Source organism: Molothrus ater, chromosome 29 (genome assembly GCF_012460135.2).
Source record: "Molothrus ater isolate BHLD 08-10-18 breed brown headed cowbird chromosome 29, BPBGC_Mater_1.1, whole genome shotgun sequence".
NCBI lineage: Eukaryota > Metazoa > Chordata > Aves > Passeriformes > Icteridae > Molothrus > Molothrus ater.
The window spans coordinates 1,608,429-1,632,405 of record NC_050506.2 but is presented as its reverse complement, the minus strand read 5'-3'; the positions used below and the strand labels follow the sequence as shown (position 1 = coordinate 1,632,405).

The 23,977-nt window shown below is 59.3% G+C and overlaps 2 protein-coding genes across 6 annotated transcripts; both read right to left on the bottom strand.

Moving 5' to 3' along the window:
* Positions 1-1,897: 1,897 nt before the first annotated feature.
* Positions 1,898-14,231, bottom strand: MRPL9 (mitochondrial ribosomal protein L9). 4 transcript variants are annotated; one of them, XM_036397926.2, is made up of 7 exons: positions 14,123-14,229; positions 12,489-12,648; positions 10,875-10,999; positions 9,002-9,052; positions 8,828-8,929; positions 5,817-5,900; positions 1,898-3,109 (listed from the first exon to the last, which is right to left on the bottom strand). In XM_036397926.2, exons 1-7 carry the CDS (start codon positions 14,183-14,185, stop codon positions 2,978-2,980), a joined length of 717 nt encoding a protein of 238 aa, XP_036253819.1. In that variant the 5' UTR covers positions 14,186-14,229; the 3' UTR covers positions 1,898-2,977. The 4 variants fall into 4 exon arrangements, with proteins under 4 accessions (XP_036253819.1, XP_036253820.1, XP_036253821.1 ...); XM_036397927.1 differs by having other exon boundaries at positions 2,994-3,109; positions 5,817-5,934; positions 14,123-14,231; XM_036397928.2 differs by lacking the exon at positions 1,898-3,109 and adding an exon at positions 3,414-3,452 and having other exon boundaries at positions 5,817-5,934; positions 14,123-14,231.
* Positions 14,232-14,302: 71 nt separating this feature from the next.
* Positions 14,303-23,977, bottom strand: TDRKH (tudor and KH domain containing). Of its 2 annotated transcripts, none has more exons than XM_054517615.1 (12): positions 23,476-23,977; positions 22,846-22,952; positions 21,998-22,196; positions 21,118-21,257; positions 20,730-21,027; positions 18,029-18,192; positions 16,864-17,036; positions 16,717-16,781; positions 15,618-15,769; positions 15,050-15,118; positions 14,866-14,959; positions 14,303-14,743 (listed from the first exon to the last, which is right to left on the bottom strand). In XM_054517615.1, the coding sequence occupies exons 1-12, from the start codon at positions 23,594-23,596 to the stop codon at positions 14,694-14,696; spliced, it is 1,632 nt and encodes a 543-aa protein (XP_054373590.1). In that variant the 5' UTR covers positions 23,597-23,977; the 3' UTR covers positions 14,303-14,693. The 2 variants fall into 2 exon arrangements, with proteins under 2 accessions (XP_054373590.1, XP_054373589.1); XM_054517614.1 differs by having other exon boundaries at positions 21,809-22,097.

Below are 23,977 nucleotides of genomic sequence, written 5' to 3'. Positions count from 1 at the left end.
CTCGGAACCGGGCACCGGGGACAACACCGGGACCGAGCACCGGCCCCGGGAACCGGGAGGGGGCCCCGGGCTCCGGTAACGGCCCCGCCCGGGCCCGGGGGCGGTGGGGGGATGGGGGGGGGGGGGGGGGTTTGGGGATGTTTTGGGGAGGGGGCGGGGCCGGGGCCGCTCCCGCGCGCACGCGCAGAGGGGAGGGGGGGGAGGGTCCGGTGTCCGCCCACGCGTGTCCCCTCCCCCCCCCGCGTGTCACTGTCGCCTCCCGGTGCTGTCCCCGGTGCTGAAGTCAGCCCCGCCCCCTCCCCTCCCGTGTCACCTCCCACGCCCGTGTGCCCGCGTCCCCAGGCCGGTGTCACCCCCCGGTGTCACCCCCCGGTGTCACCCCCCGGTGTCACCCCTCAGTGTCACCCCCCGGTGTCCCCAGGCCGGTGTCACCCCTCAGTGTCACCCCCCGGTGTCCCCAGGCCGGTGTCACCCCCCGGTGTCCCCAGGCCGGTGTCACCCCCTCTGTGTGCCGGTGTCACCCCTCAGTGTCACCCCCTCCGTGTCCCGGTGTCCCCGATGCGGTGCCACCTCACCGTGTGCCGGTGTCACCCCTCAGTGTCACCCCTTCCATGTCCCGGTGTCCCTGGTCCAGTGTCACCCCTCGGTGTCACCCCCCAGTGTCCCCAAACCCGGTGTCACCCCTCAGTGTCACCGTGTCCCCCCCCGGTGTCACCTCCTTTCACGTCCCGCTGTCCCCAGCTGTGTCCCCGTGTGTCCCCCCCCCCCCGCCGTTGTCATGGCAACGAGCCGGTGACAGCCCAGGTGGCACCGCCACACCCCCCCCACCCCGAGGGGTGACACCTTTGGGGACACCCAGTGGTGGCACTCTGGGGACACGGGGCAGGCGGGGACCTCCCTTTTGGGGTCACAGCCAGGTGGCTTTGGGGACACCCCGTGGTGGCACTTTGGGGACATCCCGTGGTGGCACTTTGGGGACATCCCTTGGTGGCACTTTGGGGACACCCCGTGGTGGCACTTTGGGGACACCCAGCTATGGCACTTTGGGGACATCCCCGTGGTGGCACTCTGGGAACATCCCATGGTGGCACTTTAGGGACATCCCCATGGTGGCACTTTGGGGACACCCCTGTGGTGACACTTTGGGGACATCCCTTGGTGTCATTTTGGGGACACCCCTTGGTGGCACTTTGGGGACACCCCCGTGGTGGCACTTTGGGGACATCCCCTTGGTGGCACTTTAGGGACACCCCTTGGTGGCACTTTAGGGACATCCCCATGGTGGCACTCTGGGGACACCCCCGTGGTGTCATTTTGGGGACATCCCTTGGTGGCACTTTAGGGACATCCCCTTGGTGGCACATTGGGGACATCTCCGTGGTGGCACTTTGGGGATATCCCTTGGTGGCACTTTGGGGACATCCCTTGGTGACACTTTGGGGACATCCCTTGGTGTCATTTTGGGGACATCCCCTTGGTGGCACTTTGGGGACATCCCTTGGTGGCACTTTGGGGACACCCCCGTGGTGACACTTTGGGGACACCCAGCTATGGCACATTGGGGACATCCCCTTGGTGGCACTTTGGGGACATCCCCTTGGTGGCACATTGGGGACATCCCCTTGGTGGCACTTTGGGGATATCCCTTGGTGTCACTTTGGGGACATCCCTTGGTGGCACTTTGGGGACATCCCTTGGTGTCACTTTGGGGACACCCCTTGGTGGCACTTTGGGGACATCCCTTGGTGTCACTTTGGGGACACCCCCATGGTGGCACTTTGGGGACATCCCTTGGTGACACTTTGGGGACACCCCATGGTGGCGCTCACCTGGCCGAAGGGGGCGGGGCTTCCCCAGGTGGGTCCCGCCCCCAAGAATTGACTCCGAACGCCCAAAATTCGGATCCCAAAATTCCCTTTTTTTGGCATTTTCTTCCCCAAATCCCACAGCTCCCAAAACTCCGAGATCCCCTCCCCCCCCCTCAAAATCTCTGAGACCCCACAAAATTTTGGGAACCCCCCAAAAAAATTTTTTGGGATGCCCCCCAAAAAAATCCTGATCCCCCTTTTGTGGGGGGATTCCTGCTCCAGGAGCTCCCCAAAGGGGGAACCTCCCCCAAATCCATCCCAGAGACCCCAAATCCATCCTGGGGACCCCAAATCCATCTCAGGGACCCCAAATCCACCCAGGGAATCCCCAGGATTTTGGGGTTCAAGGAGGGGTCCTGAGGATCTCACAGGAATTCCACAGCCCCCCAAAATTCCACTGAATTCCCTTTTCCACAGGATCCCAAAGGGGGGAATGGCCCCAAATGCATCCCAGGGACCCCAAATCCATTCTGGGAACCCCAAATCCATCCCAGGGACCCCCCAGATCAGAGTGGGGCTCAGGGGGATTTGGGGGGAGCTCAAAAAAACCCCAAAATCTGCTCTGGGAACTCAGAGATGTCCGGGAATCCCACAGAGGTGAGGGGGGATCCCAAAGAGGGGGAACGGCCCCAAAATCCATCCCAGGGACCCCAAATCCATTCTGGGAACCCCAAATCCATTCTGGGTACCCCAAATCCATTCTGGGAACCTCAAATCCATTCTAGGAACCCCAAATCCACCCCAGGGAACCCCCAGATCAGAGTGGGGCTAAAAAAAAACCCCAAAATCTGCTCTGGGAACTCAGAGATGTCTGGGAATCCCACAGAGGTGAGGGGGGATCCCAAAGAGGGGAAACGGCCCCAAAATCCATCCCAGGGACCCCAAATCCATTCTGGGAGCCCCAAATCCACCCCAGGGACCCCCCTGGAGGACCAGAGTGGGGTTCAGGGGGATTTGGGGGGTTCAGGACGATCCAAAATTCCTGAGCTGCTGCTCTGGGAATTGGGAGTTCCACGGAGTGAGGGGATCCCAAAGAGGGGGGAACGGCCTCAAATCCTTCCAGGGGACCCCAAATCTTTACAGGGGACCCCAAATCCGTGGTGGGGGGGTCAGAGGAGCCGCTCCCTGCTGCTCTCCAGCTGCTGCTGCTGCTGCTGCTGCCAGTGCCGGAATCGTTTGGTTTTGGGGTGCAGGAACTGCACCACGTCCATGGGCACCCGCACCGTGTCCAAACCGTTCACCTGGGGAGCCCAAAAACACCTGGGTCACCCTAAAAAACACCTGAGTCATGTGAAAAACAACCCAAAAACACCCAAGACATCCCAAAAACACCCCAAAAACAGCCCTGGTGCATCACGGCCATGGGCACCTGCACGGGGTCCAAACGTTCACATGGGGAGCCCAAAACCACCGGGGTCACCCTAAAAAACACCTCAGTCACCCCAAAACCACCTGAGTCATCCTAAAAACACCTGAGTCATGCTAAAAACACCCCAAAAACACCCAAGACATCCCAAAACCACCCCAAAACCAACCCTGGGGCATCACGGCCATGGGCACCCACACCGTGTCCAAACCGTTCACCTGGGGACCCCAAAAACACCGGGGTCACCCTAAAAACACCTGAGTCATGTGAAAAACAACCCAAAAATACCCCAAAAACACCCAAGGCATCCCAAAAACACCCCAAAAACAGCCCTGGTGCACCACGGCCATGGGCACCTGCACGGGGTCCAAACCGTTCACATGGGGAGCCCAAAAACATCTCAGTAACCCCAAAAACACCTAAGACACCCCAAAAACACCTGAGTCACCCCCAAAGCACCCAAAAAAAACACCTGAGCCACCCCAAAAACACACCAAAACCACCCAAGACACCCCAAAACCACCCCAAAAACAGCCCTGGTGCACCACGGCCATGGACATCTGCACTGTGTCCAAACCATTCACATGGGGACCCCAAAAACACCTGGGTCACCCCAAAAACACCCGAGTCATCCCAAAACCACCTGAATAACAGCCCTAAAACACCCCAAAAACACCTCAGTCATCCCAAAACCACCCCAAAACCACCCCCGGGGCATCACGGCCAAGGGAACCCGCACGGTGTCCAAACCGTTCACATGGGGAGCCCAAAAACACCTGAGTCACCCCAAAACCACCCAAGACATCCCAAAACCACCCCAAAACCACCTGAAAACAGCCCTAAAACACCTGAGCCACCCCAAAACCACCCCAAAAATACCTGAGTCACCCCTAAAACACCCAAAACCACCCCAAAAATACCTGAGTCACCCCTAAAACACCCAAAACCACCCCAAAACCACCTGAGTCACCCCTAAAACACCCAAAACCACCCCAAAAACACCTCCAGGGCATCACGGCCATGGGCACCTGCACTGTGTCCAAACCGTTCACATGGGGACCCCAAAAACACCTGGGTAACCCCAAAACCACCCCAAAACCACCTGAATCACCCCAAACCCACCTGAGCCACCCCAAAACCACCCCAAAACCCCCCCTGGAACACCAGGGCCGTGGGCACTCACACCATGTCCAGCCCGTTCACCTGGAGACCCCAAAAGCAGCCCCAGGGCACCCCAAAATCCCCCAAACCACCCCAATGTTCCCAGCTGGAGGGAGATGGGGAAGAGGGAGAGGAAAATGGGGGAAATCAGCTGGAAATGGGGAAGAAATGAGGGGAAAGTAAAATTGGGAGGGGGGAATTGAGGAAAATAGGGAGGAAATGAGGGGAAATGGGGGAAAAGTGGAAGGGAAATTGGGGGAAATGGGGTGGAAGTGAGGGGAAAGTCAGGGGGAAATTGGAAGTGGGAAAGAGGGGAAAGGGAGAGGAAATGAGGGGGAAGTGGGAGAGGGAAATGGGGTGGAAGTGAGGGAGAAATAGGGGAAAAGTGGAAAGGAAATTGGGGAAAATGGGGAGGAAATGGGGGGGAACAGGAGGGAGAATGGGGTGGAAGTGAAAGGGGAATTGAGAGTGGGGATTGGGGAAAATGGGGTGGAAATGAGGGGAAATGGGGAGAAAATGGGGTGGAAATTGGGGGAAATTGGGAGAAATGAGGGGGAAATGGGGAGAAGTCGAAGGGAAATTGGGGGGAATGAGGGGGAAATTGGGGGAAATGGGAGGGAGAAATGGGGTGGAAATGAGGGGGGAATGGGGAGAGATTGGAAGGGAAATGGGGTGGAAGTGAGAGGAAAATTGAGAGTGGGGATTGGGGAATGTGGGGAGGAAATGAGGGGAAATGGGGAGAAAATGGGAGGGAAATTGGGGGAAATGGGATGAAATTGGGGGGAAGTGGGAGGGGGAAATGGGGTGGAAATGAGGGGAAATGGGGACAAAATGGGAGGGAAACTGGGGAAAATGGGGAAGAAATGGGGAAAAAATGGGGAAGAAATGGGGAGAAGTTGAAGGGAAATTGGGGGAAATGGGAGGAAATTGGGGGGAAATGGAGGGGGAAATGGGGTAGAAATGAGGGGGGAATAGGGAGAGAGTGGGAGGGAAATGGGGAGGAAATGAGGGGAAAGTGGGAGGGGGAAATGGGGTGGAAGTGAGAGGAAAATTGAGAGTGGGGATTGGGGAATGTGGGGTGGAAATGAGGGGGGAATGGGGAGAAAATGGGAGGGAAATTGGGGAAAATGGGGAAGAAATGGGGAAAAAATGGGGAAGAAATGGGGAAGAAATGGGGATGAAATGGGGAGAAGTCGAAGGGAAATTGGGGGAAATGAGGGGGAAATTGGGGGAAATGGGAGGGGGAAATGGGGTGGAAATGAGGGGGGAATAGGGAGAGAGTGGAAGGGAAATGGGGAAGAAATGGGAAAGAAATGGGGAAGAAATGGGGAGAAGTCAAAGGGAAATTGGGGGAAATGGGGAGGAAGGGGGAGGGCAATGGGGTGCAAGGGGTCCCCCCTGTCCCCTCGGTGTCCCCTCACCGTGACGTCACACCAGAAGTGTCCCCAGCGGGTGATGGGCTCCGGTGGCAGCCGCAGGGCGTGGGGGGGCACGAACACCCCGAGCTGGCACGGGACAGAGCGGGCATGGCCCCAAATCCTGGGCATGGCCCCAAATCCTGGGCTTCACCCCATATCCTGGGCATGGCCCCAAATCCCGGGGTTCACCCCAAATCCTGGGCATGGCCCCAAATCCTGGGCATGGCCCCAAATCCTGGGCTTCACCCCATATCCTGGGCATGGCCCCAAATCCCGGGGTTCACCCCAAATCCTGGGCATGGCCCCAAATCCTGGGCATGGCCCCAAATCCCGGGGTTCACCCCAAATCCTGGGCTTCACCCCAAATCCTGGGCATGGCCCCAAATCCCGGGGTTCCACCCCAAATCCTGGGCTTTACCCCAAATCCCGGGGTTCCACCCCAAATCCTGGGCTTCACCCCAAATCCTGGGCTTCACCCCAAATCCCGGGCTTCACCCCAAATCCTGGGCTTCACCCCAAATCCTGGGCTTTACCCCAAATCCCGGGGTTCACCCCAAATCCTCAGATTTCACCCCGAATCCTGGGGTTCCACCCGAAATCCTGAGGTTCCACCCCAAGTCCTGGGGTTCCACCCCAAATCCTGAGATTCCACCCCAAATCTGAGGTTCCACCCCAAATCCTGGGATTTCACCCCAAATCCTCAGATTTCACCCCAAATCCTCAGATTTCACCCCAAATCCTGGGGTTCCACCCCAAATCCCGGGGTTCCACCCCAAATCCTCAGATTCCACCCCAAATCCTGAGATTCCACCCCAAATCCTGAGGTTCCACCCCAAATCCTCAGATTCCACCCCAAATCCTGAGGTTCCACCCCAAATCCCGGGGTTCCACCCCAAATCCTGAGATTCCACCCCAAATCCTGAGATTCCACCCCAAATCCTGGGGTTCCACCCCAAATCCCAGCAGCAGGGCAGGCACAGCCCCCAGACCCTCCCCAGTCCCATTCCAGCCCCCCCAGATCCTTTGGGAACCCCAAATCCTGGGATTGGAGCCTAAAACCAAGGAATAGAGGGAGGGTAGAGCCCCCCAAACCCTTTGGAAATGATCCCAAATCCTGGGGATGATCCCAATTCTTGGAATGATCCCAAATCCTAAAAGCAGGGCTGGGAGAGGCCCCCAAACCCTTTGGAAACCCCAAAACCCCAGGAATGACCCCAAAACCTGGGAATGATCCCAAAAAAAGGAATGGCCCCAAATCCCAGGAACAACCCCAAAACCCAGGAATGGCTCCAATCCTAGAAATGGCCCCAAAACATGGGAATGATCCCAAAACCCAGGAATGGCCCCAAATTCCAGGAATGGCCCCAAATCCCAGGAATGGCCCCAAATCCAAGAAATGGCCCCAAATCCCAGAAATGGCCCCAAATCCAAGGAATGGTCCCAATTACCAGGAATGGCCCCAAATCCCAGAAATGGCTCTAAAACCCAGGAACAGCCAAAAAATATGGGAATGATCCCAAAACTCAACAGAATGAGAGTGACTCCAAAACCCTGAAATGGCCCCAAAACCCAGGAACAGCCCCAAAACCCCGGAACAGCCCCAAATCCAAGAAATGGCCCCAAATCCAAGAAATGGCCCCAAAACCCAGGAATGGCTTCAAAACCCAGGAATGGCCCCAAAACCCAGAAACGGCCCCAAAACCCAGGAATGGCCCCAAAACCCAGGAACAAGAAATGGCCCCAAAACCCAGGAACGGCCCCAAAACCCAGAAATAGCCCCAAAACACAAGAACAGCCCCAAATCCAAGAAATGTCCCCAAAACCCAGGAACAGCCCCAAAACCCAGGAACGGCCCCAAAACACAGGAACAGCCCCAAATCCAAGAAACGGCCCCAAATCCCAGAAATGGCCCCAAAACCAGGGAACCACCCCAAATCCAAGAAATGGCCCCAAAACCCAGAAATGGCTTCAAAACCCAGAAATGGCCCCAAAACCCAGAAACAGCCCCAAATCCAAGGAATGGCCCCAATTACCAGGAATGGCCCCAAATCCAAGGAATGGCCCCAAAACCCAGGAACAGCCCCAAAACCAGGGAACCACCCCAAATCCAAGAAATGGCCCCAAAACCCAGGAACGGCCCCAAAACCAGGGAACCACCCCAAATCCAAGAAATGGCCCCAAAACACAGAAATGGCCCCAAAACCAGGGAACCACCCCAAATCCAAGAAATGGCCCCAAAACACAGAAATGGCCCCAAAACCAGGGAACCACCCCAAATCCAAGAAATGGCCCCAAAACCCAGGAACAGCCCCAAAACCCAGGAATGGCCCCAAAACACAGGAACAGCCCCAAATCCAAGAAATGGCCCCAAAACCCAGGAATGGCCCCAAAACCAGGGAACCACCCCAAATCCAAGAAATGGCCCCAAACCCAGGAATGGCTTCAAAACCAGGGAACCACCCCAAATCCAAGAAACGGCCCCAAAACCCAGGAATGGCCCCAAAACCAGGGAACCACCCCAAATCCAAGAAATGGCCCCAAAACCCAGAAATGGCCCCAAAACCCAGGAACAGCCCCAAAACACAAGAACAAGAAATGGCCCCAAACCCAGGAATGGCCCCAAAACCAGGGAACCACCCCAAATCCAAGAAACGGCCCCAAAACCCAGGAATGGCCCCAAATCCCAGAAATGGCCCCAAAACCAGGGAACCACCCCAAATCCAAGAAATGGCCCCAAAACCCAGAAATGGCCCCAAAACCAGGGAACCACCCCAAATCCAAGAAATGGCCCCAAAACCCAGGAATGGCCCCAAAACCCAGAAATGGCCCCAAATCCCAGAAACAGCCCCAAATCCAAGAAATGGCCCCAAAACCCAGAAACGGCCCCAAAACCAGGGAACCACCCCAAATCCCAGGAGCAGGGCTGGCCTGAACCCACTCAAATCCTTCGGGAATGACCCCAAACTCTGGGATTTGGCCCTGGGAACCCCAAAAAGGCCCCAAATGGCACTCACGTTCTTGAGGAAGTGCCGGGCCACGATGGCGGGGCTGAGCTCCCAGCTCACGTTGTTCTTCATCCCCACCTGGAGCCGGCAGCGCCTCAGGAACTCCAGGGTCTGGGCAAAGGGATTTAGGAACGGGGGAATTCCCGGGGTTTTGGGGTTTTTGGGATGGGGAAGCTCGCTCACCTTCTGCCCGCTCGGGGTTTGGGGCTCCTCCAGCTTCCCCTGCTGAGGCAGCTGGGGGGAAATGGGGAAATGGGGGTTAGGGGGAATGGGATTGGGGAAATGGGGGAAATGGGGAAATGGGGGTTAGGGGGTGGGATTGGGGAAATGGGGGAAATGGGGAAATGGGGGTTAGGGGGTGGGATTGGGGAAATGGGGAAAATGGGATTGGGGGAAATGGGGGTTAGGGGATGGGATTGGGGAAATGGGATTGGGGGAAATGGGGAAATGGGGGTTAGGGGGTGGGATTGGGGGAAATGGGGGAAAATGGGGGGGAAATGGGGAAAATGGGGGTTAGGGGGATGGATTGGGGAAATGGGGGGAAATGGGGAAATGGGGGTTAGGGGGATGGGATTGGGGAAATGGGGAAATGGGATTGGGGGAAATGGGGAAATGGGGGTTAGGGGAATGGGATTGGGGGAAATGGGGGAAATGGGGGAAATGGGGGGAAATGGGATTAGGGGAAATGGGGGGAAATGGGATTGGGGGAAATGGGGAAATGGGGGTTAGGGGCTGGGATTGGGGGAAATGGGGGAAAATGGGGAAATGGGGGGAAATGGGATTGGGGGAAATGGGGGGAAATGGGGGAAAAATAGGGGAAAAATGGGGGGAAAATGGGGGGAATGGATTGGGGGAAAATGGGGGGAATGGGGGAAATTGGGGGAAATGGGGGGAAAATGGGGAAAATGGGGGGAAATGGGGGTTAGGGGGAATGGGATTGGGGGAAAATGGGGGGAAATGGGGAGGAAAATGGGGGGAAAATGGAAAAATGGGGGGAATGGGATTGGGGGAAAATGGGGGACAAATGGGGGAAAATGGGGAAAATGGGGGAAAATGGGGGGAAACGGAAAATGGGGGAAAATGGGGGAAAATGGGGAAAATGGGGGGAAATGGGGTAAAAATGGGGGGAAAATGGGGGAAAATGGGGGGAAACGGAAAATGGGGGAAAATGGGGGGAATGGGGGAAATTGGGGGAAATTGGGGGAAATGGGGAAAAATGGGATTGAGGGGAAAAAATGGGGGGAAAATGGGATTTAGGAGGGAAAATTGGGATTGAGAGGGGGAAAACGGGGGGAAAATCAGATTGAGGAGGGGAAATGGGGAAAAATTGGGATTGAGGAGGGGAAATGAGGGGAAAAATTGGGATTGAGGGAGAAAACGGGGAAAATGGGATTTAGGAGGGAAAATTGGGATAGAGGAGGGGAAATGGGAGAAAAATGGGATTGAGGAGGGGAAATGGGGGAAAATGGGATTGAGGAAGGTAAATGGGGAAGAAATTGGGATTTAGGAGGTAAAAAAGGGCAAATTGGATTTAGAGGGAGAATGAGGGAAATGGGATTTAGGAAAGAAAATGGGGGAAATGAAGAAAAAATGGAATTTAGGAGGGAAAACAGGAATAAAAGAGGGTTAAGAGGCAAAAAGCAGGATTCAGAAGAGAAAATGGGATATAGAAAGATAAATGGGAAAAATGGGGATTGAGGAACAGAAATGAGCGAAAACAGATGGAGGAAAAGTGGGGAAAACAGGGATTGAGGAAGGATAAAAGGGAAAAACCCAGAGATGGAGGAGGAGGAGGAGGATGAGGAAGGATAATTGAGGAAGGAATCATGGCTGGAAATGCCAGGAGAGCTCTCCCCTCATCCCAAACCCTCCTGTGGAGGAATTTCTGATGGATCAAGGCTCACCCTGGGATTGCACTGCTAAGGAAACCAGCGCCTCCCATGCCAAAAATCCCCCCAAAACCCATGTGGGATGATCCCAAAGAGCCTTTAAAACCCCAATTCCTGCTTTTTGCCAGGTTTGGAAGGGTTGGAGGAGGCCCTGAGGAGCTGCTGACCTCCTTCTCCTGCTGGAAGAGGCGCAGGTTCTCCGGGGATGGGTACACGGCCAGGCCCTGGGGCAGGAGTTTGTTCCTGCCCAGGCTCTTCCTCACCCTCACCACGTCCCCACGGCTGCCCAGGTCTGCCAGGAAAAATCGGGAAAAGTCACCTGGGAATGCTGGGAAAAATCCCAACTCTCCCAGCAGCCTGGGAGGGGTTAAATTTTATGTAAAATTCCATGAAATTCAAGAGATATTCCATGGGATTGCTTGGTTTTTGGGGAAGGGGGGGTTAAAAATCCCATTCCCAGGAAGGGCTGGGATTGAGGAATTCCCAGGAAGGGCACAGAGAATTCTCAGGGAACTCCCAGACCCCCAGGAATGGAGAATTCCCAGACCCCAGGGAAGGGGATCCCAGGGAATGAGGCACCCCCAGACCCCAGGGAATGAGGCACCCCAAGGGAACGAGGTCCCCCAGACCAAGGGAACGAGGAATTCCCAGATCCCAAGGGAACGAGGAATTCCCAGATCCCAAGGGAATGAGGCCCCCATACCCAAGGGAATGAGGCCCCCAGACCAAGGGAATGAGGCCCCCCAGACCAAGGGAATGAGGCCCCCCAGAACCAAGGGAATGAGGAATTCCCAGATCCCAAGGGAATGAGGAATTCCCAGATCCCAAGGGAATGAGGCCCCCATACCCAAGGGAACAAGGCCCCCCCAGAACCAAGGGAATGAGGCACCCCAAGGGAATGAGGCCCCCCAGACCCAAGGGAATGAGGCCCCCCAGACCCAAGGGAATGAGGCCCCCCAGACCCAAGGGAATGAGGCCCCCAGACCCCAGGGAATGAGGCCCCCCAGACCAAGGGAATGAGGCCCCCCAGACCCAAGGGAATGAGGCCCCCCAGACCCAAGGGAATGAGGCACCCCAGACCAAGGGAATGAGGCCCCCCAGACCCAAGGGAATGAGGCCCCCCAGACCCAAGGGAATGAGGCACCCCAGACCAAGGGAATGAGGCCCCCCAGACCCAAGGGAATGAGGCCCCCCAAGGGAATGAGGCCCCCCCAGACCAAGGGAATGAGGCCCCCCAGACCAAGGGAATGAGGCCCCCTGGGCTCACCCTGCACGGCCTGGCTCAGCAGCAGCTCCATGTCCCCTCGGGAAATGAGGGCCCCCAGACCAAGGGAATGAGGCACCCCAGACCCAAGGGAATGAGGCCCCCATACCCAAGGGAATGAGGCCCCCCAGACCCAAGGGAATGAGGCCCCCATACCCAAGGGAATGAGGCACCCCAGACCCAAGGGAATGAGGCCCCCATACCCAAGGGAATGAGGCACCCCAAGGGAATGAGGCACCCCAGACCAAGGGAATGAGGCCCCCCAGACCCAAGGGAATGAGGCCCCCCAGACCAAGGGAATGAGGCCCCCTGGCTCACCCTGCACGGCCTGGCTCAGCAGCAGCTCCATGTCCCCTCGGGAAATGAGGCCCCCCAGACCAAGGGAATGAGGCCCCCCATACCCAAGGGAACAAGGCCCCCCAGACCCAAGGGATCGAAGCCCCCCAGACCCAAGGGAATGAGGCACCCCAAGGGAATGAGGCCCCCCAGACCAAGGGAATGAGGCCCCCCAGCTCACCCTGCACAGCCTGGCTCAGCAGCAGCTCCATGTCCCCCCGGGGCAGGTGTTTCCCGTCCCGCAGCACTCGGTACACGCGGTGCCGCCGCGGGTGCAGCCGGGGAGCGGCTCCGGCCCGGCCCAGCGGCACCGGCCACACGCGCTCCACCACCACCGAGGCCTGCGGGGATGGAACGTTCCAGAAGGTTCTAAAGGGTTCTGATGGGAACGGGGCACTGAGCCCTGCAGGGATGGAACGTTCCAGAAGGTTCTAAAGGGTTTTGATGGGAATGGGGCACTGAGCCGTGCAGGGATGGAATGTTCCAGAAGGTTCTAAAGGGTTCTGATGGGAATGGGGCACTGAGCCCTGCAGGGATGGAACGTTCCAGAAGGTTTTAAAGGGTTCTGATGGGAATGGGACACCCAGCCTTGCAGGGATGGAATGTTCCAGAAGGTTCTGATGGGAATGGGGCACTGAGCCCTGTGGGGATGGAACGTTCCAGAAGGTTCTGATGGGAACGGGGCACTGAACCCTGCAGGGGGATGGAACGTTCCAGAAGGTTCTGATGGGAACGGGGCAATGAGCCCTGCACGGTTCTGGAACGTTCCAGAAGGTTCTGATGGGAATGGGGCACTGAGCCCTGTGGGGTTCTGGAACATTCTAAAGGGTTCTGATGGGGAAAGGGCTCAGGATGGGGCACTGAGCCCTGCAGGGTTCCGGAAGCTTCCAGAGTGGACCCATGGGAAGAGGGTTAGGGATGGGGATGGGGCACTAAGCCCTGGGGGTTTCCAGAATGTTCTAAAGGGTTCTGATGGGAATGGGGCTCAGGATGGAGATGGGGCATCGAGCCCTGCGTGGTCCAGAACGTTCCCATAACAATGGGGGGTTATGGGGTCTCTGAGGGATATGGGGGGATTATGGGGTCTGGGGGGGCTCGAGTGGGGGATTACAGGTCCTGAGGGGAACTTGACTGGGGGTTATGGGGCCGGGTATGGTACAGGGGGTGTGGGGGTCTATAGGGGCTGTGGGATCTATAGGGCCTATAGGGCTTCATAATGGGATTATGGGGTCTATAGGGGCTACGGGATCTATAGGGTTCCATAAGGGGGTTATGGGGTCTCTAGGGTTCCATAACGGGGCTATGGGGTCTATAGGGTTCCATAAGGGGGTTATAGGGTCTCTAGGGTTCCATAACGGGGCTATGGGGTCTATAGAGTTCCATAAGGGGGTTATGGGGTCTATAGGGTTCTATAACAGGTCTATGGGGTCTATAGGGTTCCATAACGGGGCTATGGGGTCTATAGAGTTCCATAAGGGGGTTATGGGGTTTACAGGGTCTATGGGGTCTATAGGGTTCTATAACAGGGCTATGGGTCCGGCTCAGGGCCCATCCCGCCGCCCCCGGTACCGACCCCAGGCCCACCCCCGGCCCCCGTATCCCCGGTGCCGCTCCGCTCTGGGTCAAAGCCCGTCCCCCTCCTCCGGTACCGACCCGCAGGCGCCCCACACCAGTCCCGGTATCCCTGCCGTCACCGAGCCATGGCTCAGGCTCAGGGCCTGTTTCCCCGCCATTCCCGGTGCCCAAGCCCTCACCGAGCCAAGGCTCAGGCTCAGGGCCCGTCCCCCCCGCCATTCCCGGTGCCCAAGCCCTCACCGAGCCATGGCTCAGGCTCAGGGCCCGGCTCAGCACCCGTCCCGCCGCCCCCGGGGCCAACATGGCGGCCCCGCTCCCTCACGGCGCTGAGGACCCCGCGCTGCCCGCACTACGCCTGCGGAGCGCAAGGACCCCAGCGGGGCTGCCCGCGGCGCGCCTGCTCCCGGTTCCCGCCGCGGCGCTGAGAAACCTTCAACTTTATTAACTCAGAACCACAATTAGTGCAACGAAACAGCCAAACAAGGCGAGAGAACCGGGAACTCCCGGTAACGGAAGGGGCACCGCCGGCCCTCGGCCCCGGTGTGTCGTGTCCCGACAAGAGGCACAAGCGGAGATCCCCGCGATTTGTCGGTGCGGCCTCCCGGAGGGCTCCGGAGAGGGGATTGCACTCGGTGGTGGCACCGGGAGCGGCTCCTGTTACCGGGATGGGGCCACCGGGAGCGGCTCCTGTTACCGGGATGGGGCCACCGGGAGCGGCTCCTGTTACCGGGATGGGGTCACCGGGAGCGGCTCCTGTTACCGAGATGGGGCCACCGGGAGCGGCTCCTGGTGGCACCGGGCACGGGCAGCTTCAGGTCACCGTGACGGCGTCCCCGGGCACGGCAGCGGCGGCGGCGGCGGCTGCGGGACCGGGGAGGGCTCAGGAGGGTCCCGACCCCATTCCCGGGGCAGGGAACGCTCCCGGTCGGGACACACCGGGAACGGTGGGACAGAACGGTGTCACCGGGACACGCCGGGCTCACCGGGCAGGCTGAGGCAGGACGGGGTCTCGGGGCTGTCCCCGGGGCTGTCCCCGGGCTCCACCGGGCTGGGGATGGAGGCGCAGCCGAGATTGTCCTGCCCGGGAACAGCGGGATGAGCCCTCCCGGGCCACCGGGAGGGGACACGGGGAGGGGACACCGGGAGGGGACACCGGGAGCAGCTCACCGGGGGCTCCTCGGCGGGCCCGGGCACGGCGTAGCCCAAACGCACCAGCTCTGCTCCCACGTCCAGGCTCTGCGGGGACACCGGGGTGGGGACAGGGACACGGAATGGGGACAGGGGACAATGGGGGGGAATTGTGGTGAGGGGACAGCTGGGGACACACCTGGCTGTGGCATAGGGAGCACAGGGATGGGGACACTTGGGGACAGTGGTGGGGACACTTGGGGACAGTTCTGGTGACCTTGGTGACACACTTGTCCGTGGCTCTGGGAACACCGGGAATGGGGACAGTTGTGGGGACACTTGGGGACAGTTCTGGTGACACCCCTGCCTGTGTCTCTGGGAACACTGGGAATGGGGACAGTTGGGGACAGTTCTGGTGACCCTGGGGACACCTGGGGACAGTTCTGGGGACACTTGGGGACAGTTCTGGGAACACCTGGGGACAATTCTGGTGACCCCTGCCCATGTCACTGGGAACACCAGGAATGGGGGCAGTGGGGACAGTACTGGTGACCCTGGGGGCATTTCTGGTGACAGCTGGTGACCCTAGGGGACAGTTGTCACCCACCTGTCCCTGGCAGTGTGTGAAGAGGCGCAGGCGGGGCCGGGGGCAGGGCCCGGCGGGGCCGTAGCTGCAGATCCGAGCCACCAACGGGGCCCACTGGGCACAGCCCGTGAGGCGATCGAACTCCTCCAGGGCAGCCTCGGGCCACGAGCCACCTGTGGGGACATGGGGACAGTGACATGGGGACAGTGACATGGGGATAGGGGACACAGTCAAACTCCTCCAGGGCAGCCTCGGGCCACGAGCCACCTGTGGGGACATGGGGACACCTGTGACAGTGACACGGGGACAGGGGACACAGTCAAACTCCTCCAGGGCAGCCTCGGGCCACGAGCCACCTGTGGGGACATGGGGACACCTGTGACAGTGACACGGGGACAGGGGACACAGTCAAACTCCTCTAGGGCTGCCATGAGCCACCTGTGGGGACATGGGGACAATGACATGGTCAAACTCCTCCAGGGCTGCCTCAGGCCATGGGCCACCTGTGGGGACATGGGGACAATGACAGAGGGACAGGGGACACAGTCAAACTCCTCCAGGGACACACCAGGGACAGGGGTGACAGCAGGGACACCGTGGTACCGGACACACTGGGACAGTGATGACACCAGGACACCGGTTACACACTGGGACAATGGTCACACCAGGACACAGCAGGGACAGCGGTGACACCGGCCACCAGACACACTGGGACAGCAGGGACATGGCCTGGGGATGGGCCGTGTGGCACCCCGGGAGGGGACACGGCTGTGTGCCACCCCCAAGGAGGTGACAGAGCCATGTGCCACCCCCAAGGAGGTGACAGAGCTCTCCCATCACTTAGGAGGTGACAGAGCTGTCCCACCCCAGCAGGTGACAGTGCTGTCCCACCCCCAAGGAGGTGACAGGGCTGTCCCACCCCCCAGCAGGTGACAGAGCTGTCCCACCCCCAAGGAGGTGACAGAGCCATGTCCCACCCCAGCAGGTGACAGGGCTGTCCCACCCAAGGAGGTGACAGAGCTGTCCCACCCCCAAGGAGGTGACAGAGCTATCCCACCCCAGCAGGTGACAGGGCTGTCCCACCCCCAAGGAGGTGACAGTGCTGTCCCACCCCGCTCACCGTTGGGGACAATCCCGGCCAGGCTGCACTCGATGGCCTGGAAGGGCAGGCTCAGGAAGTCGCTCCTGCAAGGACACGGTGGTGGCACTCCCTGGGGACAGGGCCATCATGGCAGGGGACAGGGACAGCGTCACCCCCCTGGCACACCTGAGGGCGCGCAGAGCCTCGGGGGGGGCCTGGCCGTTGTCCCCAAAGTCCACGTAGTACAGGTCCAGGTGGCCGTTGTCCAGTGTCCCCAGCACGCGCGCCCGGTACCACTCGCCATCGTCCAGGTACGGGGCGGCCACGATGTCACCGGGACGGATGGACGGGGGCGGCACCTGGGGACACGGGGACAGTCAGGGGACACGGGGCTGGGACAGCAGGGACAGTCAGGGGACACGGGAGGGACATGGGGCTGGGACAGCAGGGACAGTCAGGGGACACGGGAGGGACACGGGGCTGGGACAGCAGGGACAGTCAGGGGACACGGGAGGGACACGGGGCTGGGACAGCAGGGACAGTCAGGGGACATGGGGCTGGGACAGCAGGGACAGTCAGGGGACACGGGGCTGGGACACAGGGCTGGGACAACAGGGACAGTCAGGGGACACGGGAGGGACACGGGGCTGGGACAGCAGGGACAGTCAGGGGACACGGGGCTGGGACAGCAGGGACATGGGGACAGTCAGGGGACACAGGAGGGACATAAGGGGACAGTGCTGGGACAGGAGAGGATATAGGGACAGTCAGGGGACACGGGAGGGGCATGAGGGGACAGGGCTGGGACAAAAGGGGACATGGGGACAGTCAGGGGGTGTGGTGGGACAGTGCTGGGACAGGAGGGACATGGGGACAGTCAGGGGACATGGGAGGGGTATGGGGCTGGGACAGCAGGGACATGGGGACAGGGGGTAATGGAGATAGTGGGGACAGTGCTGGGACAGTAGGGGACACAGGATGGGGGTAAGGGATGTGGTGGGGACAGTGCTGGGACACGAGGGGACATGGGGACAGTGTTGGTACAGAAGGGGACATGGGATGGGGAAGGGGACACGGGATAGGGGACAGTGCTGGGACACAGAGGAGCATGGTGAGGGACACAGAGGGGATACACACAGGACACAGGGGACATGGATGGGACACAGGGGACACTGAGGGGACACTGAGGGGACACAGGGGACGGAGGGGACTCACAGTGGGGGCTGCTCTGGTAGAAGTGGCCCATCTTGGCCATGAACTTGTGCAGTGCTGGGACACAGGACAGGACACAGGGACACACAGGGGACACTGGGGACACACAGGGGACACAGAGGGGACACTGGGGACTCACGGGGGGGCTGCTCTGGTAGAAGTGGCCCATCTCAGCTGTCAGTTTGTCCAGCTGCAGGCTCCGTGTGCCCAGCAGTTGGATCCAGAAGTGCCCGGGGCTCTCGGCCGCCGACACGTAAACATCCAGGTGCTCGTCAGCAGGGAAACTGAAATCTGGGCTGGGCACTGTGGTGGGAGCAGGGAAATTCACTGAAATCCACCCAAAATCCACTGAAATCCACCCAAAACCCACTGAAATCCGCCCAAAATCCACTGAAATCCACCCAAAATCCACTGAAATTCACCCAAATCCATTGAAATATACCTAAAATCCACTGACATCTACCTGAAATCCACCCCAAAATCCACTGAAATCCACCCAAATCCATTGATTTTAAATATAGTTAAAATCCACTGAAATCCACCCAAAATCCACTGAAATCCACCCCAAAATCCACTGAAATCCACCCAAATCCATTGAAATATACCTAAAATCCACTGACATCTACCTGAAATCCACCCCAAAATCCACTGAAATCCACCCCAAAATCCACTGAAATCCACCCCAAAATCCACTGAAATCCACCCAAATCCATTGAAATATACCTAAAATTCACTGACATCTACCTGAAATCCACCCCAAAATCCACTGAAATCCACCCAAATCCATTGATTTTAAATATACTTAAAATCCACTGAAATCCACCCAAAATCCACTGAAATCCACCCCAAAATCCACTGAAATCCACCCAAATCCATTGAAATATACCTAAAATCCACTGACATCTACCTGAAATCCACCCCAAAATCCACTGAAATCCACCCCAAAATCCACTGAAATCCACCCCAAAATCCACTGAAATCCACCCAAATCCATTGAAATATACCTAAAATTCACTGACATCTACCTGAAATCCACCCCAAAATCCACTGAAATCCACCCAAATCCATTGATTTTAAATATACTTAAAATCCACTGAAATCCACCCAAAATCCACTGAAATCCACCCCAAAATCCACTGAAATCCACCCAAATCCATTGAAATATACCTAAAATCCATTGAAATATACCTAAAATCCACCCCAAAATCCACTGAAATCCACCCCAAAATCCACTGAAATCCACCCCAAAATCCACTGAAATCCACCCAAATCCATTGAAATATACCTAAAATTCACTGACATCTACCTGAAATCCACCCCAAAATCCACTGAAATCCACCCAAATCCATTGATTTTAAATATACTTAAAATCCACTGAAATCCACCCAAAATCCACTGAAATCCACCCCAAAATCCACTGAAATCCACCCAAATCCATTGAAATATACCTAAAATCCACTGACATCTACCTGAAATCCACCCCAAAATCCACTGAAATCCACCCAAATCCATTGATTTTAAATATACTTAAAATCCACTGACATCTACCTGAAGTCCACTGAAATCCACCCAAAATCCACTGAAATCCACCCAAAATCTACCTGAAGTCCACGGAAATCTACCCAAAATCCACTGAAATATACCCAAAATTCACTGACATCTACCCAAAACCCACTGAAATCCACCCAAAATCTACGTGAAATCCACTGAAATCTACCCAAAATTCACTGAAATCTACCCAAAATCCACTGAAATCTACTCAAAAGCCACAAAATCTACCCAAATCCAACCAAGATCCACCCAAAATCCCACCAAGGCAGCCACAGCATGAGGGGAATCCCATAAACCCCCCCAAAACACTGCTGGGAAAGGCACTGGATGAAGGGAATCCCACAAAATCCCACTGGGATAGGCACAGGAGGGAAGGAACCCCCAAAATCTCCCCAAATTCCTTCAGGAGAGGGACAGGATAGGGGCACACAGCCCAAAAATCTCTCAGGGAAAGGCAAAGGAGAACCCCAGGATGGAGGGAACCCCCCAAAATCCCTCTGGGAAAGGCAAAGGAGGGAAGGATGGAGGGAACCCCTCAAAATCCCTTAGGGAAAGGCACGGGAGAGCCCCAGGATGGAGGGAACCCCCCAAAATCCCTCTGGGAAAGGCAAAGGAGAGCCCCAGGATGGAGGGAACGCCCCAAACTCCCTCTGGGAAAGGCACGGGAGAGCCCCAGGATGGAGGGAACCCCCCAAAATCCCTCTGGGAAAGGCAAAGGAGAGCCCCAGGATGGAGGGAACCCCCCAAAATCCCTCTGGGAAAGGCAAAGGAGAGCCCCAGGATGGAGGGAATGCCCAAAAATCCCTCTGGGAAAAGCACAGGAGAGCCCCAGGATGGAGGGAATGCCCCAAAATCCCTCTGGGAAAGGCAAAGGAGGGAAGGATGGAGGGAATGCCCCAAAATCCCTCAGGGAAAGGCAAAGGAGGGAAGGATGGAGGGAACCCCTCAAAATCCCTCTGGGAAAGGCACGGGAGAGCCCCAGGATGGAGGGAACCCCCCAAAATCCCTCTGGGAAAGGCAAAGGAGAGCCCCAGGATGGAGGGAATGCCCCAAACTCCCTCTGGGAAAGGCACGGGAGAGCCCCAGGATGGAGGGAATGCCCCAAAATCCCTCTGGGAAAGGCACGGGTGAGCCCCAGGATGGAGGGAATGCCCAAAAATCCCTCTGGGAAAAGCACAGGAGGGAAGGATGAAGGGAACTGCCCAGAATCCCTGCCCACACCCCGAATATCCCAGGAAATCCATCCCACCCGTGATTCCCATCGGGAACCGCCCCAGCGCCGCTCTCACCCTCGAACTTGGCCACGGGCGGTTCCTCGCTGCCGTCCCCGCGCTCCCCTCCCGCATCCCGGGGCTCCTCACTCCCCGTCATCTCCGCCTCCGCCGCCGTTCCCGCGCCGGCCGCCGGTTCCCATTCCGCATCCCAGCACTCCTGCCATCCCCCGGGGCTGCCGGGGGCACCGGCGGGCGGCACCGGCGGCTCCCGGCGGCTGCCCAGGGGCTGCTTCCGCGGGCACCGCGCGGCCGCCGCCTGCGCCAGCTCCCGGCGCAGCGCTTTGTCCTCCGACAGCTTCTCCATGATCAGCTTCTACCGAGGGCACCGGGAGGATGATGAGGAGGGTCCCGGGGCGGGGTGGGGGATGAAGGAGCCGCCCCGAAAGCGGCGAGCCGCGCTCACCTTGGCCGCCTCCACCTCTTTGCGCGTCCCCAGCAGGCGGACGATGCGCAGCGGGGCCAGGCTGGCGTCGGGCTCGTGGCCGCACTCGACGCGAGCCCCCGAGCTCCGGGAGATGGCCCGGACGGTCTCCCCTCCGCGGCCTGAGGGCACCGGGAACGGCCCGGAGGGGAATGAGGGGCGGGGGGGAACGGGGAGAGCGGGTTTGGGGTGGTGGTCAAAGGGAATGAGGGGAATGAGGGGCGAGGGGGTTTGGGGTGGTGGTGAAAGGGAATGAGGGTTGGGGGAAAAGGGGGTTTGAGGGTGGGAAGGGAGTTTGGGATTGGGGTTCCCCCAGGATTTGGGGTGTCCTTATGGCTATGGAAGGTTCCCTGCAGGATTTGGGGATACAGAAGGTTCTCCTTGGGATTTGGGGTGTCCCAGAGGTTACAAAAGGTTCTCATGGGATTTGGGGATACAGAAGGTTCCCCTTGGGATTTGGGGTGTCCTTATGGCTACGGAAGGTTCCCCACAGGATTTGGGGATACAGAAGGTTCCCTCCAGGTTTTGGGGTGTCCCATACCAATGATCCTGCTCATGGCCTGCTGGGGCACACAGAGCTGCTCGGTACCCTGGGATTTGGGGTTACCCTGTGGCTCTGGAAGGTTCCTCCCACAGGATTTGGGGCTGTGGGAGGGTTTGGGGTGCCCCGTACCGATGATCCTGCCCACAGGATTTGGGGTTCCCTTGTGATTTGGGGTGCCCCAGAGGGTACAGAAGCTCCCCCCATGGTATCGGGGTGCCCCGTACCGACGATCCTGCCCACGGGATTTGGGGTTCCCTTGTGATTTGGGGTGCCCCAGGGGTACAGAAGCTCCCGCCATGGTTTCGGGGTGCCCCGTACCGATGATCCTGCCCACGGCCCGCTGGGGCACGCGCAGCTGCTCGGCCACGGGGGCGCTGTCGGCCACGATTCGCAGCACGGCCGCCCTGGCCCGGCACACCTGGCCCGGCGAGCCCGAGATCTGCACCAGGGACTGCCCCCCTTCCTCCTCCTCCTCCTCCTCCTCCACCTCGATCTGCGCTCCCGTCTCCTGCCTCAGCTGCGGGGATACCCCGTGCTCCTGGTATTCCCAGTGCCCCCCGTGCTCCCAGTGCTCCTGGTGCCTCCAGTGCCCCCAGTTCCCCCACTGCTCCCAGTACTCCCAGTTCCCCCAGTGCTCCCAGTGCCTCCAGTGCCCCCAGTGCTCCCAGTGCTTCCACTGCCCCCAGTACTCCCAGTGCCTCCAGTGCTCCCAGTATCCCCCAGTTCCCCCAGCACTCCCAGTGCCCCCATACCCCAGTGCCTCCAGTGCCCCCAGTGCTCCCAGTGCCCCCCGTGCTCCCAGTGCCCCCAGTGCTCCCAGTATCCCCCAGTTCCCCCAGCACTCCCAGTGCCCCCAGTCCCCCACTGCTCCCAGTGCCCCCAGTTCTCTCAGCACTCCCAGTTTCCCCCAGTACCCCCAGTTCCCCCAGTGCTCCCAGTTCCCCCTGCATTCCTATTGCTCCCAGTTCCCCCAGTGTTCCCAGTGCCCCCAGCACCCCCAGTTCCCCCAGCACCCCCAGTTCCCCCAGTGCTCCCAGTTCCCCCAGTTCCCCCATCACTCCCAGTTCCCCCATCCCTCCCAGTTCCCCCAGTCCCCTCAGCACCCCCAGCACTCCCAGTTCCCCCAGCACTCCCAGTGTTCCCAGTTCCCTCCCAGTTGCCCCCACCTGGTTGATGGTGGCTCCCCGGCGGCCGATCAGTGATTTCAGGGCCGTGCGGGGCACCCTGACCGCCACCTCCAGCCCCTCGTCTGCCACCAGTGTCACCTGTGCCTCTGAGGGGACAGCGGGGACACGGCTGGGTCCCCAAGGGGGGCACCGAGGGGCCGGGACCCCCCCGGGGTGGGGGGTGACAAACAGGGTACAGAGAATTCCCAGTGGGAAAAGTGACTCCAAGGCACCCCCACTTCCCAGGGGGTCCCCAAAGGGTCCCCAGGATGTCCCCAAAGGAACCCCAAAGTGTCCCCAGGGTGTCCCTGAAGTGTCTCCAGAGGGTCCCCAGGGTGTCCCCAGAGGGTCACAAAGGGACAGGGAGGTCACAAGGGAATTCCCTCGGGGAAAAGTGACTCCAAGGGGCCCCCACTTCCCAGGGAGTCCCAAAAGGGTCCCCAAAGTGTCCCCAGGATGTCCCCAAAGGGTCCCGGGGTGTCCCCAGAGGGTCCCAAAGGGACAGGGACCTCCCTGGGGAGCTCACAAGGGAATTCCCAGTGGGAAAAGCGACTCCGAGGGCCCCGAGGGAGCTCCCGGTGGTACCGGAGGGGGGGTCAGGCCAGGTCCCGGTGTGAAACACGCACCCACCTCGGCTCTCCCGGTAGCGCCGGTACAAGATGTAGAGCACGGTGGCCGCGGCCGGGACGCCCAGGAGCAGGGCGGTTTTCTGCAGGATGCTCAGGCTGTGCACGGGGCCGCGTCCCGCCATCGCCGGCTGCGGACGGGGCTTACCGGTCTATACCGGGCTTTACCGGGCCGTTACCGGGGGATTACCGGGAGCCCACCGGGAGCTCCCGGTGGGGCCGGGCCGCGATGCGCTCCCCACCCGGGGGACTCCCCACCTGTACCCTCACCCTGCTCGGCTCCAGGCGCGCCGGTGCAGGCCCCGGGCCCGGTGCAGCGGCAGCGGTGCCCCCGCAGCCGCCTCGGCCGCGCCCCCCCGGTGGTCTCACGGTACCTGCAGGTGCCGGGGCCGCCCCCCTGCCCCGTAGCGACCCCGGTTCGGCCCGGCCCGGCCCCGAAAGGCCCCGATTCGGGCCCGGCCCCGGTTCGGGCCCGGTGCGGCCCCGGTGCCGCCGCCGCCTCCCGC

Coding starts and splice junctions, on each gene's coding strand:
- MRPL9 (XM_036397926.2), bottom strand. CDS start 14,185: ATGTTGGCCCCGGGGGCGGCGGGACGGGTGCTGAGCCGGGCCCTGAGC. Junction 11,000..12,488: donor GCTGAGCCAGGCTGTGCAGG/GTGAGCTGGGGG, acceptor TTTTCCTGGCAG/ACCTGGGCAGCCGTGGGGAC. Junction 8,930..9,001: donor AAACCCCGAGCGGGCAGAAG/GTGAGCGAGCTT, acceptor CCCTTTGCCCAG/ACCCTGGAGTTCCTGAGGCG.
- TDRKH (XM_054517614.1), bottom strand. CDS start 23,596: ATGGCGGGACGCGGCCCCGTGCACAGCCTGAGCATCCTGCAGAAAACC. Junction 21,258..21,808: donor TCCTGTGGGCAGGATCATCG/GTACGGGGCACC, acceptor CGGTGCCCTCAG/GCCGCGGAGGGGAGACCGTC. Junction 15,119..15,617: donor TCACACACTGCCAGGGACAG/GTGGGTGACAAC, acceptor GTGTCCCCGCAG/AGCCTGGACGTGGGAGCAGA.